This window comes from Camelus bactrianus, chromosome 2 (assembly GCF_048773025.1).
Source record: "Camelus bactrianus isolate YW-2024 breed Bactrian camel chromosome 2, ASM4877302v1, whole genome shotgun sequence".
NCBI lineage: Eukaryota > Metazoa > Chordata > Mammalia > Artiodactyla > Camelidae > Camelus > Camelus bactrianus.
In genome coordinates, this window is record NC_133540.1 from 24,536,428 (window position 1) to 24,555,971 (window position 19,544).

At 38.7% G+C, this 19,544-nt stretch overlaps 1 protein-coding gene across 1 annotated transcript in view; it reads left to right on the plus strand.

The window, feature by feature from the left end:
- The window catches only part of KLHL2 (kelch like family member 2), a 113,481-nt gene that overhangs the window by 27,956 nt on the left and 65,981 nt on the right, over positions 1-19,544 (plus strand). The window contains exon 4 of the mRNA XM_074376947.1: positions 12,085-12,206. Coding sequence (XP_074233048.1) covers positions 12,085-12,206 — 122 coding nt within the window. The remainder of the gene's footprint in view (positions 1-12,084; positions 12,207-19,544) is intronic.

Genomic DNA, 19,544 nt, shown 5'->3' on the forward strand with positions numbered 1-19,544 from the left:
TTTCAGGAGCACTGTATAATGATTTGATATTTGCATACTTCATGAAATAACCACCATGATAAGTCCATTAACCACCTGATCCCGTACAAGGTTACTCTAGTATTACTGACCACATTCCTCATACTAAGTATTACATCCCCACGGCTTCTTTATTTTATAGCTGGAGGTTTGTACCGCTTAATTATTTAACTCATTCATCCACCCTCAGCTATACTCCTCTCTGTCAACCACCTGTTTGTTCTCTGTATCTGTTGAGTCTGTTTTCATTTTGTTTTCTTTATTTTTTGGATTTCACGCATGAGATTATGTGATATTTGTATTCTCTGACTTATTTCACTTAGCGTGATTCCCTCTAGATCCATCCATGTTGTTGCACATGACAAGATTTCATTCTTTTTTATGCATAGTAATAGTCCTTTTATATATATTTATAAAAACATCTTTTTTCTTTTTTATTGAAATATAGTTGATTTACAATGTGTTAGTTTCAGATGCGCAGTAATGATTCAGTTATACATATCTATATAAGTATATATATATTTTTCAGATTCTTTTCCATTATAGGTTATTACAAGATGCTAAATAAAGTTCCCTGTGCTATACAGTAGGTCTTTGTTGTTTATATATTTTATATGTAGTAGTGTGTATATGTTAATCCCAAACTCCTAATTTATCCCTCCTCCTCTTTTCGTTTAGTAACCATTAGTCTATTTTCTATGTCTGTGAGTCTATTTTTGGTTTGTAAATGTTCGTTTGTATCCTTTTTTTAGATTCCACACATAGTGATATCATATATTTGTCTTTCTCTGTGTGACTTATTTCACTTAGCATGATAATCTCTAGGTCCATCCATTTACACTTTCATCAAAAGGGTAAAATATCTAGGAATAAATCTAACCAAAGAGGTAAAAGACCTGTACTCTGTAAGACACTGATGAAAGAAATTAAATATGACAGAAACAAATGGAAAAATACATTGCCCTCATGGATTGAATACTGTTAAAATGACCATTAACCCTAAGGCACAATCTACAGATTCAATGCAGTCCTTATAAAAATACCTGTGATATTTTTCACAGAACTAGAATAATTCTAAAATTTGTATGGAAACACAAAAAACCCCAAAGAGCCAAGGCAATCTTGAGAAAGGGGAGAAATCTGGGGGACTCGTGCCCCCTGGTTTCAAATTATACTAGAAAGTACAGTAATCAAAATAGTACAGTACTGACACAAAAACAGAGAGATCAGTGTAACAAAATAGACAGCCCAGAAATAAATCCAAACTTATATGGGCTGTTAATCTCCAGCAAAGGAGGCAAGACTATACAAGGGGAATAGACTGTCTCTTCAATAAACGATGCTGGGAAAAGTGGACAGTTACAAGCAAACGAATCAAATTGGACTACTTTCAAACACCACACAGAAAAATAAACTCAAAATGGATTAAAGACTTAAATGTAAGACCTGAAACCATAAAACTCCTAGAAGAATATATAGGCAACATATTCTTTGACATCGGTCTTAGCAATACTTTTTGCCTCTTTCACCTGAGGCAACAAAAGCAAAAATTAACAAATGGGATTACATCAAACTAAAAAGATTTTGCATAGAGAAAGAAACTATCAACAGAGACAGCTTACCAAATTTTAGAAGATTTTTTGCTAGTGAAATAGCCAATAAAGGATAATATCCAAAATATGCAAAATATACAAAGAACTCATACAACTCAATATCAAAAAGAAAAACCATTAAAATATGGGCAGAAAACTTGTACAGAGATTTTTCCAAAGAAGGCATACAAATAGCCAATAGACACATGAAAAGATAGCATCACTAGTCATCACGGAAATGCAAATCAAAACCACTATGAGATACTTCTTGAATAGCTATTTTCAAGAAGACAACAAATAACAAGAATTGGTGAGAAGGTAAAGAAAAGGGAACCCTTGTGCACTGTTAATGGGATTGTAACCTGGTACAGCCAGTATGGCAAATAGTATAGAAGTTTATATAAAAATTAAAAATAGAACTACCATATGATCCAGCAATTCTACTTCTGGGAAAATGAAAGCAGGAATTGGAAAGATTTGTTATACTAAAGACACTAGAGAAAACTACTAGAGCACATCAGTGAATTCAGTAAAATTGCAGGATACAAAAATCAATATACGGAAATCTGTTGTATTTCTACATACTAGCAATGAAATACCAAAAAAAGAAACAAAGGAAACAGTCCCATTTACCATCACATCAAAAAGAATAAAATACCTAGGAATAAACCTAACATGGGAGGCTAAAGACCTGTACTGGGAAAAGACACTAAAGGAAGAAACTGAAGACAACACAAACAGATGGAAAGATATACCTACTGTGTTGGAAGAATCAGTACTGTTACAATGACCATACACCCAAGACAATTTACAGAGTCAGTGCAACCCCTATCAAATTACCAATGGCATTTTTCGAAGAACTGGAACACAAAATTTTAATATTTGTATACAAACACAAAGGAGCCAGAATGTTTTAATCCTGAGAAAGAAGAACAGAGCTGAAGGACTCACACTCCCAGACTTGAGACTATACTACAAAGCTACAGTAATCAAAACAGTATAGTACTGGCACAAAAACAGACACATAAATCTGTGACCAGGACAGAAAGCCCAGAAATAAACCTTATGCTCAATTAATCTACAACAAAGGAGACAAGAATATATAATGGCAAAAAGACAGTCTCTTCAGTAAGTGGTGCTGGGAAAACTGGACAGCTACATGTAAAAGAATGAAATTAGAACATTCTCTAACACCATATACAAAAATAAACTCAAAATGAATTAAAGACCTAAATGTAAGACTGGATACTATAAAACTCCTAGAGGAAAATATAGGCAGAACACTCTTTGATATAAATCACAGCAATATTTTTTTTTTGATCCATCTACTAGAGTAATGGAAATAAAAGCAAAAATGAGCAAATTGGGGTGAGTGGGGAGGGTATAGCTCGAGTGGTAGAGCGCACGCTTGGCACGCACAAAGTCCTGTGTTCAATCCCCAGTACCTCCACTGAAAAAAAAAATTTTTTTAATTTGTACTAGTTAGAGCATCATTAGATCCAGAGAAACTTCCAAATATCAATGTCCAATGAAATAAAAGTTCCATTTAAAAAAAAAAAAAAAGAACAAATGGGACATAATTAAACTTAAAAGCTTCTAAAAAGCAAAGGAAACCATAAAGTGAAAAGACCACCTATGGAATGGGAGAACATATTAGCAAACAACTGACAAGGGATTAATTTCCAAAATATACAAACAACTCATACAGCTTAATCAAACAAACAAACAAACAAACAAAAATCACAAACAACCCAATCAAAAAATGGGCAGAAGACCTAAATAGACATTTTTTCAAAGGAGCCATACAGGTGGCCAACAGGCACAAGAAAAGATGCTCAATATCACTAATTATTAGAGAAATGCAAATCAAAACTGCAGTAAGGTATCACCTCACACCAGTCAGAAATGGCCATCATTCAAAAGTCTACAAATAACAAAGAGTGAAGAGGGTATGGAGAAGAGGGAACCCTCCTACACTGTTGGTGGGAATGTAAATTGGTGAAGCATCTGTAGAAAACAGTATGGAGGTTCCTTAAAAAACTAAAAATAGATTTATCATATGATCCAGCAGTCCCACTCCTGGGCATATATCTGGAGAAAACTAATTCAAAAAGGTATATGCACCCCAAGATCATACAGCACTATTTACAATAGCCAAGACGTAGAAGCAACCTAAATGTCCATCAACAGATGAATTAATAAAGAAGGTGTGATATGTATATACGATGGAATACTGCTCAGCCATAAAAAAGAATGAAATAATGCCATTCGCAGCAACGTGGATGACCCCTCACCTTTCAGCCTGTTGCAGTCTTGCTGTTGCTGAACTGAGTTGAATAACCAAGAACGTAGGAGAGATTGTAGAGGGCTGTGAGCCAAGTGGGCAAATGATTTGAGGAGGTGCCTTTAGCTGAGGCTGATCTGAAACATCAGTACTAATAAAGTAGGGCTAGTTCAATTTTTATGTCCTGGGTTCACTTCTGCTCTCGGTTTACATCTTATTTATTACTCCTGGAGACTTTTCTAACCAGAATCTCTAGGTTTGCAAAAAAGAGCATTTGATCTGGTTTGTCTTGGCCTAATTTTGCTTTAGGAATTTAGAGATTCCCTAGTAAAGTGCTGACCCTGTAAGCAGCCTTCCTTCAGGTGACACTGTTACTGCCGCTTCCTTGTTGGAATGACTGGGTCTTTGGGATCGTCATTCACATCAGTCTGCTCCTCAGTTCCCCATCTGGAAAATGGGGATGATAATATTACTTACTTCTCAGGACTTTTGTATAGATGAAGTGAGATTATATATGTAAATATTTTAGCCCTTTACTTGGCACATGGAAAATGTTTAATTAATGTTGGCAGTAATTATCATGGTCATCCTTATTTTTTTAATCCTCAATTCCAAAATGTCTTCATATTGTAGGAATAAAAGATTGAAAAAGTCTTAAATTAGACTTTTGTTTGTATTTTATTTTCCACATTTAGAAAAATGTAGTGATTGAACTTACATATAAAACAGAAACAGACTCATAGTCATAGAATACAAACTTGTGGTTGCCAGGGGGGAATGGGGTGGGAAGGGACAGACTGGGAGTTTGCAATTTGTAGATACTGACAGGTATATGTAGAATAGATAAACAAGTTTATACTGTATAGCACAGGGAAATATATACAAGATCTTGGTGAAAAAGAATGTGATAGCTCATGGTGAAAAAGAATGTGACAATGAATATATGTATGTTTATGTTTGAAAAATTGAGCTCTACACTGGAAATTGACACAACATTGTAAACTGAGTATAACTCAAAAAAATTAAATTAAAAAAAAAGTAGTGATTAACTTAAAGTGACAAGGTCAAGGTTAGTTTTCTTTCCCTTCAAGAGGTAGCACTTAGAGAGTCTCCAAACTACTTGAGCCGTAGACATCCAGAGACATGGATGCTTGGAGATAGGAGATCTTATTTAATATGTCTTTATTTTTCTTCTCTATTTCCTTTATAATCTAAACTACATTTCAATTTTCCTCTCTTCTTTTTTTTTTATTTCTGTCTAATGGCTCTCACCTCTTTATGTTTTAGCTGACATGCAATTTGTGAATAAATGCGTTTTGCCTAATGATGGGAATGAGGCCCTGAAGATGTTTTGGTTCTATAAGGATTCCTAGGTATCTCAGTTAACTAATGGATGGGTCCTTGTAGTTCATCCTGCTTCTGCCTGAGAGTGCTAGGTCAGATCTTAGACTGCTGTGCACTAAGGTAGATGCAAAATAGGGGTACTGTGTTAATTTCTGACACATATAAACGTGAATTGAGTACCTCAGGTGTGATTTTTTTTTTACAACTTTATTGAGGCATATTTTACATAGGATCTCCCCATTGTAGAGTTTAGTGATTTTTAGTAAATTTACTGAGTAGTACCACCATCACCGTAAATCAACTTTACAACATTTTTACTCCCACATAATATTTTTGAGGTTCATCCATGTTGTAGTGTGTATCATCAGTTTGTTCCTTTTCATTGCTGAATAGATTCCATTGTGTGAACGTGGCATATTTGGACTATCCATTTATCAGTTGATCCATTTATCATTTAGGTTGTTTACAGTTTGGGGCTCTTATGAATAATGCTGCTGTGAACATTCCTGTGCAGTTCTTTGTGTCAACCGATGTTTTTATTTCTCGTGGTGGTAGATACCTATGAGTGGAATTCCTGGGTCATATGATAAATTTATATTTAAATTTTTAAAAATTGCTATGCTATTTTCCCAAGTGGCTACACTGTGGCTACACTGTTTTACATTCCTACAGTCATGTGTGAGTTCCCATTTCGCCACATCCTTGCCAACACTTGTTACTCTCTGTTTTTGTTTTTTTCTTTCAATTGTAGTCATTCTAATGGGTGTGAAATGGCATCTCTTATAGTTTTAATTTGCATTTCTCCAGATGACGAAAGATGTTGAGCATCTTTCATGTGCTTGTTAGGCTAGACTTTATGGTTCTTCAGCATGAGATGCTGTTTACCTTTCTGGCAATCTTTGTAATTTTCTTCTTTTGAATCCACTAAATGGTCTACAGATCAGCAGAGAATAGGTAAAGAAGATATGAAGGTTTCGTCTAGGTGGTTTAGTGTGCGTGTATTTATTTAAGATTTGCTGGGCTGTGAGCCTGTTGTTTCTTTCTGTTTTCCTGGTCTGAAAACTCTGTTATAGTTATATTATCTGTCATAAACAACATGGTTCAGGCCACAAGTAGACCTTGGCACACTCTGTCATGCCGCGATGTTTGTGTCTTCTTGCTCAGTGATAAGCAGTAAACACAAGTGTTTGCTGTGGCACAGGGCACGCTGCACTCCTGTGCCCCGTGACTCACCTGCTAGGAAGTGCGGCTCTACAGATGTTCTTTCTGGCCCTTGTTTTTCATCTCCTGTAAGCTGTAGGTGAATTTTTTATTCAAATTAAATCACCTAAAAAAGAATTCTGTTACTCATCGTAGTTTGAAGTTTTACGGTAGAGAAGGCGGTGAAAAGTAATTCTGTGATGTAGTCACAGGCTTTTTTGTGAGTTATGGGCCAATTTAGATCAAGGCCAGGTTGTTTAACTGTACTTGAGAAAGAATATGTCGAATTGGGTTCCTGTGTTTTTAAATGACTTGTTTGTTTGCAAATGTGGCCGTTTTCCTTAAATACATTGGCAGCTTCTTTGGTGCCACTGGCTAAAATATCTGAAATCTAGTGGGTAATACTGAATTTTTATTTTTACTCTTCTTTTCTAAGGGGGCTTTTGGATACTTTCTTTTGTCATATTGAACATGATTTAGTAAGGTAAATTAAAAAAGGAAAAGATGGATTATCATTTGATTAAGATGTGAGAGTTTTAAAAAGTTGTGTGCATGTTGTATTTGTCTAAGATTCATGCTTTCCTTCATCAAGGGGCACTTGTTGAGCATCTTCTGTATGCTGTGCATTATCCTAGGCTTTGGGGAGAGGAGGAAAGGTTAGACAGAAAGGAAACATAAAGAAAAGATAGTTTTCTCTTATCACTGACTCCTGTGAAGGACATTAAACAGGGCAGTACTGCACATAAAGTGCGTAACTGAGAATGCGTTAGTCTGCATATAACAGGAAACACCCCTTAACTGGTTTTAATAGCAAGGAAATATATTCTCTCATAACTCCAAAACAGGCTGGGCACCAGTCATGATCGGATTGTCAGGGAACCTCTTCCTGTCTCACTACCTGCTGTCCTCAGTAAGAATTTTATCCTATGGTTGCTTCCCTTCCTGAATGCAAGTTGCCTACCAGAGAGGACCCGGCATCTCGAGGAGGGAGGGGCATTGTCTCTCTCTTATTTTCTTTGAGACCTGGGAGACCTTTCCCAGAAGTTACTCAAACTAGACCCAAACTGGCAGGTAATGCATTTATCATGTTTGCCTTAGATCAGGTGAAGAGTTGGGAAATTATGTACCAAGCCACCATAGCCAGGGGCTGGCAGGGGCATTCAGGCCAGCTTGCCAGAATAAAGATACCTGTGTGTTGGTGGCTTCTTTGTGACTTAAGACTAATAACAAACGAAAGGACAGTAATGAGTAGAGCAGATGACCAAAGGAACTTGAAGAGTAATGGAACAAAATTTTATAAACGTAGCTGTAAATTTGTCATTCAGTTCTTAGGGTTTCAGAATATTATAAAGGCTACTATATTATATTTTTATAATTTTTTCCAGATATTTTTATGTACTAAATAATAACTGAAATTGGAATCATATGAAATTTTTATTGAAATGATCTTAGGATTTGCCCTCCTAAACCTGTTCACTGTTTAGAACTTCAGAATGGGTAAATAAAGTCACCAGTTTGTGCTGGGCTTCAGGAGTCCTGATTAAGGTCCTTGGGGTGGAAATGTTTCTATCCATACAGATGTCCATAAACTTTTACAGTTTGGAGGACTTCATTCTTTTGTCAAAAAAAAGTAGGGATGGTGCAGTGTTCACCAGTGAAGTGCTTCCTTTGCTCGGCATGAATAGTGCGTGTTCAGTACATGTTTGCTGATCCAAATCCTTTGGAGCTAGGCTACCCATATTCAAGACTAATTTAAGTGTTACTGTGCTAAGTCAAGATGCTACATTTTGAGTTGGCACTTGTGTTACTTTTCATTCTTCTGGTCTTTCACTCGTCCAGCCAGTACGTATGGGGTATCTACTATATGTCAGGCACTGTGGGTAAGACAGAAGTCATGCCTGTCCTCAGGGAGCTGGGGGGATCCAGGTGGGGAGAATCAGGTATTATTATGACAGAGTGGATTTGTAAAAGATCCCCTTGGGTGAGAGCCTAACCCAGTCTTGGGTCATCAGCAAGTAAGGCTACCTAGAGAGGTTCCAGCTGAATCTTGAAGAATATGTGGGGGTTGTCCGGGGGAATGAGGACACAAGGAGACAGACGATGAAGCGTGACAGAGCAAGGTAGGAAAAAACTGTGGAAAGTTCCTTCCTGAAGTATTTTTAAGGCTAGAAGTGAGGGGGGAAGGGCAGTGCAGGGGTGAGGAGGTGGGAGGTACAACTTCTGGGTGTTAAGATGGGCCACGAGGATGTATTGTACAACAGGGGAGATAGCCATCATTTTATAATAGCCGTAAATGGCGTGTAACCTTTACAAAATGTATAACAAAATTTTTAAAGTGACAAGAAACAAAGAAGACTAGAAGTAGGAGAGAGGAGGCTGAATAGCGAAGCACTGTGGGACATGGAAGGGGCCTGCATGCCTGGACCTGGAGCAGCTGAAGGCTCTTGAGTGCCACAGTCAGATGTGCGGAGTCCGGCCTGGAGGGAGGGAGGAGTTAGGAGGCGGCTGCGGGGGTGTTGGCAGCAGGTGGTGGGAGCCCGGGGGTGCAGCAGCAGAAGTGGGGAGAGGAGGTGAGGGGGCGATGTCTGTGTGGATGTCCCAGTTTAGCTTCAGAGTTCTGCATGAGCAAAAACACAAGGAAAAAACCTTCCTCCCGAGAGGGACTATAGGAAGTCAAAAATGTTACAAGATAAACTCTTTATAGTATCCTTGGGCATCTTTTTAAAATTCAGTATCAGAAATAAATCTCTATAGACACAGCAAAGGGGAGTAAGTAAAGTAATGCATAACAAATAAAATGAGCTCTGAATAGTCTTTAAACTCTCTTTAATATGTGTTTTGATTCTTAGTAGTTAACTAGAATTTCTAAACTGTGAACAGAATCTATGGCAAGCCATTTGTTTTTGTTACTATTTTTGTAAATTAATATGAAAAATAAAGATTAAAGCATTTTTAAAGCAGTATGTGATAGAGATTGAATTTGTTGAAAGTAGATGCAGTTTTCTGGGGAGAGAAACTATTAAAAATGACACATAAGGGATGTGTGAATCAGCACAGTGCATCTTCTAGCAACACCTTAGAACTGTAATATTAGACTGTTCGGCAGAGGACTGACAATTATTTTAGTCATATATGTAAAGTCAAGTCTAACTTGTTTTTGTCTAAGTCATAGCTAAGTCCTGAGGAGTGCATTCACTCCTTCAGAACTCAGTACGTGGTTTTGTACTTGTCTGGCCCTAGAGTTGAATTAGAGGGGCCTTCTCTAAAGTCCAAGTGAGAATTACCAAGGTGTCTTCACTTTTGGCACAAAAGAGCTTTCAGATCCCATCTAATTACAAGATCCAGAGAGAGTAGGACAGAGGGAGGTGTTTTATATGCAGATGAAGAATTATATTCCCATGTTCCTTGACCCTGCTTTTGTCCCCTCTTTTCTTTAAGTTTCCTCTCCTTGAAAGAACAAACATGCTCCGGCAGCGGACACATAACGCAGTCCCTTGTCTTCCTGCTGTATAGGCACAAAACAGGAGCCTGTCATTAACTTTCTCTCTTCCTCCGTAATACCTGTTCCCCCTCCAAAGTAGCACAATAGTTTCTCAGGTATTTTAGCTCTTAGAACAGCTTCTTTCTGAGATCTTGTCAGAGATAACGTCCAGGGAAGCATGCAGTTAAATATACATCACCATTATTATTTCTCTCCTCCCAAGGTTTGTGTCTGCAAAGGAATTTTGTGTAATTATGGATTCCTATAGGCTTTTCAGATAGTTTATGGTCACTGACAGTGCACTGTACTTGAAAAAGAAACTTTCAAAAAATCTTGAGGCCATTGTGTTTTTTCTACCAGGCAGTGCTGATTATGGTGAAGGTGAGGTATGGTGGCATTGTTTTTCATGCTGCTTTTATCTTTGAAACCGAATGAATGTAGAACTAAACCTAAACCTTTTTGCTAAGGTGTCTGTTAGCACTCAACATTATTTTTAGACTGCCTTGATTTTATTTTATCTTATTTATTAATTTACCTTTTTATTGAACTACAGTCAATTATAATGTGTCAATCTCTGGTGTACAGTGCAGTGTCCCAGTCCTGCATATACATACATATGTTGTTTTCATATTTTTTTCCATTAAAGTTTATTACAAGGTATTGGACTTAGTTCCCTGTGCTATACAAAAGAAACTTTAAAAAAAAATCTATTTTTATATATAGTGGCTAACATTTGTAAGTCTCAAACTCCCAAATTTATCCCCTCCCAGCCCCTTTCCCTGGTAACCATGAGATTGTTTACTAAGTCTGTGTAGATGGCCTTGATTTTAATTGAAATTTTCTTTCCCCATTTAGTTGCTTATGTCTCTCTATTTCTTGGGTCATTTTACATTGTCCACACACATGTGTCCAAAGCTGCTTCTTACTCTCCCTAAGTCCCCTAGGTTTAGAGGCCATCCCTTCTCTTTTCTGCTTCCCCATTTCTTTCCACAAGAGAGGATCATATTTATGACCCCTGAATGCTTAATTAGTTCTGTGGGTATCAGGAGGGAGGTCTCGCACCACTTGGTAGCAGGCAGTGATGTAGAAGGGCACCTGGCTTTAGTAGTAAATGCTGGGGTGGAAAGGACTTCAGGATGAAATTGCCACAGATGACAAATAGGAACAGAACTCCAGTGGGAGGCCCGTTGCTTTGGACATTGACTCATTGGCTTTTGTCTTGTATTCCTTCAGCATCTTACGTAATCTGTGTTCTGTTTCCTGCCAGAGAAGCCCATCCTCCCTGAGGGCGGGGCCTCTGAATGCAGCACCCCAGCAGCACGTACATGGTTGGGAGTGAGCACTGTGAACCTGGGGGCTCTCTTCACCAACTCATTGCTTTTGGCCGAAGGGGGTGATTCCGTGTTCTAGTCTTGAGTAGAAATTTGAAAGGAACAGAAACTGCTCAAAAGCATTGGCTATTGGAAAAAAAAAAAAAAAAAAAGCACAGCCTGAAAGTTGAGATTTATGTTTTATTTGACAGACTTGCTGAGGACTTAAACCCAGGAGACAGCCTCTCAGATCACTCTGAGGGAGGAGCCAGGATAGGAGTTTTTGCAAAAACAAACAAACAAACAAACAAACAAAAAAACCCAGGTAGTCAGAACATCAAAAGATTACTGTTAATTAAAGAAAAACCAGACATCTCAAGTTGTTGAATTTAGCACTTTTTTACGTATGGGAAGATGCAAGAGTCTGGGCTCAATGAAATCATTCCTTTGATGTGCACCTTAACTAACTTGGGCCAGTGTCCTGTGGGTTTTTTTTTTCCCCATCCTGAATTCCCTCAGGGGTGGGAGGAGGGGTGGCTGCAGTGGCTGATGGCTTGATGGCCACAGCATCCTTTGTTTACTGGTACGGCAGGCGAATGGAGGGCATGTAATACCACGGGTGTGAGAACTCATGCGGTTGGACCTGTGGCACGTTCATCAGGGTGATGTGATTTTCAGGTATAAGTGGGTAACAGAAGTACTTCGTGTGGTTTGCTCAGGTAAGCTTTTAAGAGATGTGGGGGGGATGCTGTAGGCCTGCGACGTGGCTGATTGTGGTGCCCAGGCCGCCTGCCTGGGCCTTGGTCTTCCCACCGAGCTTCTGCTGCGGCCTCAGCCTTGCTTCTTGTGTTTTAGGTGAGATGAGTGAGAGCCGAGCAAAGAGAGTTCGAATCAAGGAGGTGGACGGCTGGACCCTGAGGATGCTGATTGACTATGTTTACACGGCAGAGATTCAGGTGACAGAAGAGAATGTGCAGGTAAGTGTGACACCTCATACCCCTTGGTTCTTCACACAGGCCAGTGTTCTAATGCAAAAGAGCACACGCCTACATGGACACCTTGTACCAGAGTAGTAGAATCTGTTGTCAAAACTGTGTTTCTAGGAGGCATTTAGAAGATTCTAGCTTTTTAATAATGTTCCTGATTTCAGTATCTTTACTCTTAAAGTTCTAAGATTCTAATCTTTTAGTTCCCTGAATGATGCTTGTTCTTTTATGAAGACGTGGTCATGTTCATTTATAACTACTGGTCAGTGCTGCCCACATTTTCCTTTATTCTCCAGAAGGTTAAGTCTGTAAAGGGTGCTTTTGATGCCAACAGCCTTTACTTCTTATATTATTTCAGTGTCTTCTATTAGTGATTTTAGAGTTTAGCTAAAATTTGACATTGCATCTCTTTTACTTTCCATAAGGAACAAATGTTATACATATATATGATGTAAATGTTTAAATAATACAGGTGTATTTGGAGTAGGAAGTGAAAGCTCCTCTTTATTTTATTTTTAATATTTTATTTATTATTGTGTTATTTAATTATTTTATTTTGGTGGGGGCAGTAGTTAGGTATATTTATTTTTGGAGGAGGTACTGGGGATTGAACCCAGGACTTCATGCATGCTAAGCATGCAGCTCTACCACTTGAGCTATACCCTCCCCCCTGAAAATCCCTCTTTAAAACAGTTCTTCTCTTCACACGCACCCATCCCATGCTCTTTGGTTCACTCTCTTCCTCAGAGGGTAGCCTCTGTTATCTGTTTGGTGTTAATCTTTTCAGACCGTTTTCTGTGCAGTTATACACACACACAGACAGAATTTTCTTGACATAAGTATATTTTTACTATACCCATGCTTTGTAACTTGCTTTTGTCCCTGAACAGTGTCTTAGAGTTCTTCCCATGTCAGTACTTCTGGATCCAGCTCATTCTTTTGTGTGGTATACCACATGTTAATCAGGGTGTATGAGTTTTCACCTTGACAAAAATGCTGCACTGAATGTACATTTTTATATTTGCATCCAAAAATTTCATGGGCTAGATCCTCAAAATGTAATTGGTAGATCAAAAGGTACATGCATGTTTTAATTGTTGATAGATATGCCAAATTACTGTCTAAATGTTTGTATTTATTTATACTCCTTCTGGTAGGTAGACTGTGTTTTGAGGACAGTAAAAAGAACTAGAACTAACTTCTTAAAAGATAATCTCTAGGCGGGAGGGTATTCGCTCAAGTGGTAGAGCATGTGCTTAGCATGTGCGAGGTCCTGGGTTCAATCTCCAGTACCTCCATTAAAAAAGAAATTAAATAGATTAACCTAATCCTCCCCCCCCCCAAATAAAAGAAATAATCTCTAAATTCCACTTGGACAAATAGGATATTGTGGGGTTCAATCTTTTGTCCCTTGTAATTAGTTGAAATGTGCTCCCAAATATTTGAATTTGGAGACTAAAATCTTTGCACTGTAACTTATTAAGGCATGCTGTTACTAAACCTTAAAACTGGCAGTGGTGAAGCCTCCTGGTGATCTTTCCTAGATGGCTTCAGGTAGCCTCTGCTTGGAAGTCCCATTCATGAGGCAGAGCATTTGAAAAACCTTGGTTGATACTGAAGTCGTGTGCAAAGGTGGGAATCAGACACTAGGTGAACTTTTTTAACAGGGAGGAAAATGATTGGTACATGTCATCTCGCTCTGGTCTTTTCTGTACAGTTACACTGTTTGCTGGATTCTGGGCTTTGTTTTCGACAAGACCCTTATCTTGGGTTTCTTGTTCCTTTTTATTCATTTGAGTGCATGAGTGTCATTGTGCCCTATATCTGACTTTCTGTAAATGCATTTCTGATTGGATTCTTTGATTCATATAATGCATCACATGGGGGGATATTGCAAAAGATGAAGGTTTAAGAGACTAAACTGTGAATTCAGCCCTGACTGCTGTTTGTAGTAGATCTTGCGGTGGAGACGTTGACCTGTGAGGATCTGGGAGAACGCCTCTCATGTTTCTTTTAATAACAACCACAGTTCAGTCCTGAAGTGTTAGTCATCACAGCCTCTCAGAATACCTCTTGCCGTGCTAATTTGCGTTTTGTGTGTATTGCTAGCTCTTACAGGAATACATTCAAAAAGTTGTATTTGGCAGACTCCTTAAATGTTTAACATTCACATTGTTTTTTGTTATTTTTTAGGAAGAGGGATGTTCTTCAGTATAGGAGTATCTTGGTATATGAGGCCTTATTTTGTACTCCATTGAAAAACACTTGTTTGGAAAAGTCATTTGGAAATAAAATTCATTAAAATAAGCTACCTTTTCCATAAGAAGTATTTTTCAGTGAAATACGAAATAAGGGTTTACCCAAGATACACCAGACTGCTCTTTTGTCTATTTTGTGTATTTTTGTCTGTCTGTACTTTGTTAAATCTTTCTTCTGAGTGCTGTTCACCTTAAGGAAAGGAGTGGTTTTAGGGAGGAACCTGGTGTTCTTCTTAATGTGAAGCTAAAGTTTAAAATGGCCCCAACTAGAAGCCTGCTCTGGGTGTATCTGCCTTGTGAGCTCTGACTGTGAGGGCAGAACTCTCTGTAGTTCAAAGGTATATTGTTGTAGGTCGATTTTCTCAGTAGATCTAGAATCTCAGTTACTTGTCAGGTAACCTCCCTTTTTGTTAAGTTTCTGTTTTAGTAGTGAAGAACAGTTTTAGGATAGCAGGTGTCTTACCCTTTTACTTTGTGATTGCAGGTTTTTATGTAGGATCATAGTGCCAGAGAATGCTGAGGTCCAGCTGTCTTAGAGTCAGTTGGTGACAGAACAGGACCGTAACGTTCGTTTCCATGATTCCCAGTTTAGGGTGCCTTCTGTGATACTATACAGTCTCCTTATTGTACAGATTTAAAAAATATATGTATAATAACTATTTGAAGTGAAGATTGTTGACTTTGAGTCAGAATGAGGGAATGAAGTAATTTTTCAAATTCTTAACTCTAAAGAAGGAACAACTGACACTGTGTTATATAAGTAACGGCTTTAATTCTTGGCTGTTTAAGATTTCCTTTTTTTTTTTTTTTTTCTTTTGGTGTTGCTGTTGTTTTTTTGTTTAGGTTTTCAAACTTTGGTTGGAGTTTGGATATTTGCTTTTAATTATGGGAAAGTTGGGGAACAATTTGAGCCAAATGAATTTATTTATTTTTTTAAGGAGAATACGTATCTTACTATGACCCCACTTTCAATTGAACTTTTTTTGTTGTTGCTATTGAATAATTTAAATTACTTGTATTTAAAGTTTCCAGTCCCGTTTCATAAACTTCATAGATCTGGGAACAGAGAAAATAAAGCCAAAGGCTATCATAAAAGTAGGCCTTGAGACTTTTTTGGGGTCATGGCCTTCTTTGAGAAGCTGATGAAAAACTATGGGCCCTTTTCCAAATCAAGTGCACATAAGCTTATATGCACAAAGTTCTGCATGCCCTTTCAGAGAATTTATGTACTTTGTTGTTCCCTCCCCAGTCCTCCTGCCAACCCGCCCCCCCCCCCCCCCCCGTTAAGAATCCTTTACTGTCTCTCTCTCCGTATGTATATATAAAAGGAGTTTCCACATGGGTTTATTTTCAGCTATGTGCTAGGCATTTTACATCTGTCTCATTTGATATTTACCATCATGTTAGACAGAAATTCCTCCACTTTGCAAATGAGGAAGCTCAAGAAGTTTAAGTAATTAGTTCAACGTCACAGAGCAGCTATTGAGTTGTCATTAGTGTTGCTTATAAAGAAAGTTTGTACATTCAAGAATAAAAATACATTTATAACCAAAAATATTTTTTTCAATTTCCAAAAATTATTGAAGATTTCTTCTTCTTTTGTTGATTAACATTTTGGAGAATCCTAAAGGATCTTGAATTTTTTAAAAAACATTTACTTCATTGCTAAATTTGTGGTTTTGTTACATGCATTTTTTACTTCTCAGTTTGTGGGCATTTGTTTTGGCTTGCTAAAAGTAGATAAGAGTTTTTCACTTGATGTAAGTGTGAAAAACAGAAGTAAGGCTGTTAATAGACAGTGCCAAGGTAATAAATGCTCTGATTCCAAAATTAATATTATGAGTGTTCATCCAGAAGTTCTTTCTGCATTAGAACTTTATCATCTCAGAATTTAAGAAGCATCTGATAATTTTGAATGGTTGGTTTTTAAACAATTCATGAAACTTATGTATTGCATAAACTGAAATTATTTTAGATAGAAAATCTCATCCCTTTAGAAAAGGAACAGAATTTGCACAAGAGTTTTTCAAAAGATAGTTAAAATTAACTATTGGTAATAAACATACCAGAGTGTGTAACACAAAGGCCGTATGGTAGAAAATTCAGTTCAGTGTGTCTGTTTCCTTGGTGCTGTTGGGCAGGGTGTTTGTTGTTTGAGACCAGGAGTGCCAGCAGTGTGTCATTGTGTCGCCTTTTACCAGGAGGGCTCCTGAAAGCAGGGCATTATGGGAGGGGCTCCCACGGTAGGAGGCGCTCCCACGGTAGGAGGCCTGTGGATATGGTTGATCACTTAATCCAAAAAAGCCTGTTGAAGTAGAGAAACCGTTGAAAAAAGAGTACTTGTGTACCCTAGATATTTTATTTTAACCTGAAACATATAACTACAGTTGTAGGCCAGTCTTTTGTTGTGGAAGTAGGTCTGGCCAGCTGCGTGCAAAGCCCCGTGCTTTCCTTGCACGCGCCACACCGAACCACGCATCAGCTCTGACCTCTGGCACCTGAAAAGAAATCTCAATGCAAAGTCATCTTCGGATTATACACTTTCTCTTGTCATTCCTCATGTGTCTAATTTGATTAAAAAAAAGTTTTTTTGGTAACACATTGATCAAATTGTTCTAAAGTAACCAACTTGGTTTCCATAGAAAAGCTCTCTTTTTACACTCACATTTCCTTTATTTCCTTTGATTACACATATTTATTTAAATTATGTAATTTCACTAACCAGTGCAAGTGTCATAAACGGATTTGGGAGTAAATCTAACATGCATGGTCGGTAAGATGCAGCTCAGCTGGAGAGGCAGACACGGGCCAGCGTGTCTGTGTGCGGAGGGCGAGGGAGAGCTGGTCAGTCAGGCGAGCAGGTTAGGCAGAGGTTGGTAAGGGATGCTTTTGCTTTCCTTCTGCTTTGTGTAGATAAACATGGAAATGAGAATCCCATTGATGGGTATTTATTTTTAAAATGGATATTGAAGACACCCTATCAGTTAAACAGTCATTGACAGAGTATCTGCTGGGTACTCGGGACTATGCTAGGTCCTGATGCTACAGAAAATAAACAGGGAACAACATATAATGAATACAGTATAGACTTAACAAACTGGATTTGAATCTTGGCTTTGCTATTTAAATACCATATGACCTTGTCCAAATTCTCTGAGCTTGATTTTCTTGTCTGAAAAAGGGGATGTAATTCTGTTCTTTCTTATATAAGAGCTTGTGGGAACATGGTGATTAGATAACTGGTTTATGTGGATGGAGGTGAGATATGCAGGGATAAATTAGAAGCGTGCTTGGGATGGAGGCCTGAGCCAGAAATGAATGGGGCTAGGAGTAGGGGCGCTGGTCTAGAGGGGCAGGCACTCAGTAAATATTTTTTTAATTGAGGGTAGGATGCAATCCACGTTAAAATGTTCAAGGGTGAGTGACCAGTTCAGGCTGAATGAGGTGCTGTAGGAGGCAGGGCAGCGGGAGTCTCCTGGTGGTGATGGCGGTGGCGGTACCTACTCTTAGGCTGATGACAGTCTCTGATCCACGGGTCACTGCCCTGAGTGAGCGGTGATTCAGGCCTACAGCTCCTGGGTTCTAGCTCGTCTGGAGGGAGGCTTGGTAAGGGCTAGGCAGTTGTAATACCCACAGCTGAGTAAGCTGGTTTGTGGAAAGCCTGTATTCCCCTTAGGGAACAGACAGCAAACTCAGAATTTGGGGCCATGCTCAGTCCCGTGGGGCTTAAGGGCTCACATTGTGGCTTGGTAAGCACGAGGGGGCTTTGGGGAGCACCCCACATTCAGAGCAGCGAGGTTACTTACAGACCACAATCACTGGTTAGGCTCCTAATAAACTTTGTAGTCTTGATCAGGGTTAGTTTAGGACTGAATTGGACTGAACTTGAAGACCTAAGGCTTTTAAGGTCTGCAGCTAGACCAGGCTAGTTCAGATAAGGATTAGTAACCATTTTAGTGTTTTTTATGCATGGTTTGCTCTTTATGAATTCCAGTTTTCAGTAATAGTTCATTAAAATTTCCTGGAGCATCTGTTTTATGCCAGACAATGTTCCAGCCATTGGCAATGCAACATCAAGTAGACAGGCAAGACCCCTGTGCAGAGAGCTTCACAGCCTAGTACTTTACAGGTAGCAGGTGTTTCTAGTGACTGTGTATATGTGTGCAATATCCAGCGTGCATCATTCCTAGCATCTAGGTACCGAAGTAATAGAATTAGTAATCAGAGGATTAAGGAAGGTGTACCTCCCATAGATAAGGGAGGGCTCTAATGAACTACCATGGCACTGTCACACACACACCTCTAGTGATGGGAATATTGATTGAATGCCATCAAATCGAATGTCCCTCCACCCTGTGTGGCACCTGGAAAAACTGACAAATAACTGCTCTTCAGATGACCCATTTCTGTATATTTTGTATTCGGGTAGTTGCCTTTTCTGCCCTCAAGCACCTGAGAATGTGGCAGACTCTACCAGCCACAGTGGCTTACTGAGGCCAGGATTCCTACCAGAGGGCAGAGGGCTGAATGTTTTGAACTCTCGTCTGTCTCCATATGGAAATTGAGTAACATGGACCATTTTGCACCTTCTGTTAAAAGTAATTTCTTCTGACAGAGACCATAACTGTACACTTGATCATGGTGTAAGCTTGGTTACAGTCATGTCCCAGATCAACCCTTTAGTTACCTTGATTGAATGACTATTTTCTATTCTCAGCCACACATAGAGAAGTTGCCCAAGTACCAAAAGAGTTCAGGAGAAGGGTCATCTTCAGGGTGAACAAAACATCTGAGCAGGTTTGTGAATGCTTGCAGTGTCACCTTAGCAAAAAACTACTTAAGTGAGTGCATAATACTGCATATTTAAGTTATTACTGAACAACTCAGAACATAATAAGGAGCCCTTTGACTGGCTCTGCTAGAAAACTTCAGGGGCCAGTGGACTCTGGCTAGCTGTCCCATTAGAATTCAGAGCTCGAATCATGAATTTACCATTGACTTCAAGAGTGACCTTGAGTAAGACATTAATTTCTGTCTGTTTTGCAGCTATTAAATGAGGCCAGTAATGCTT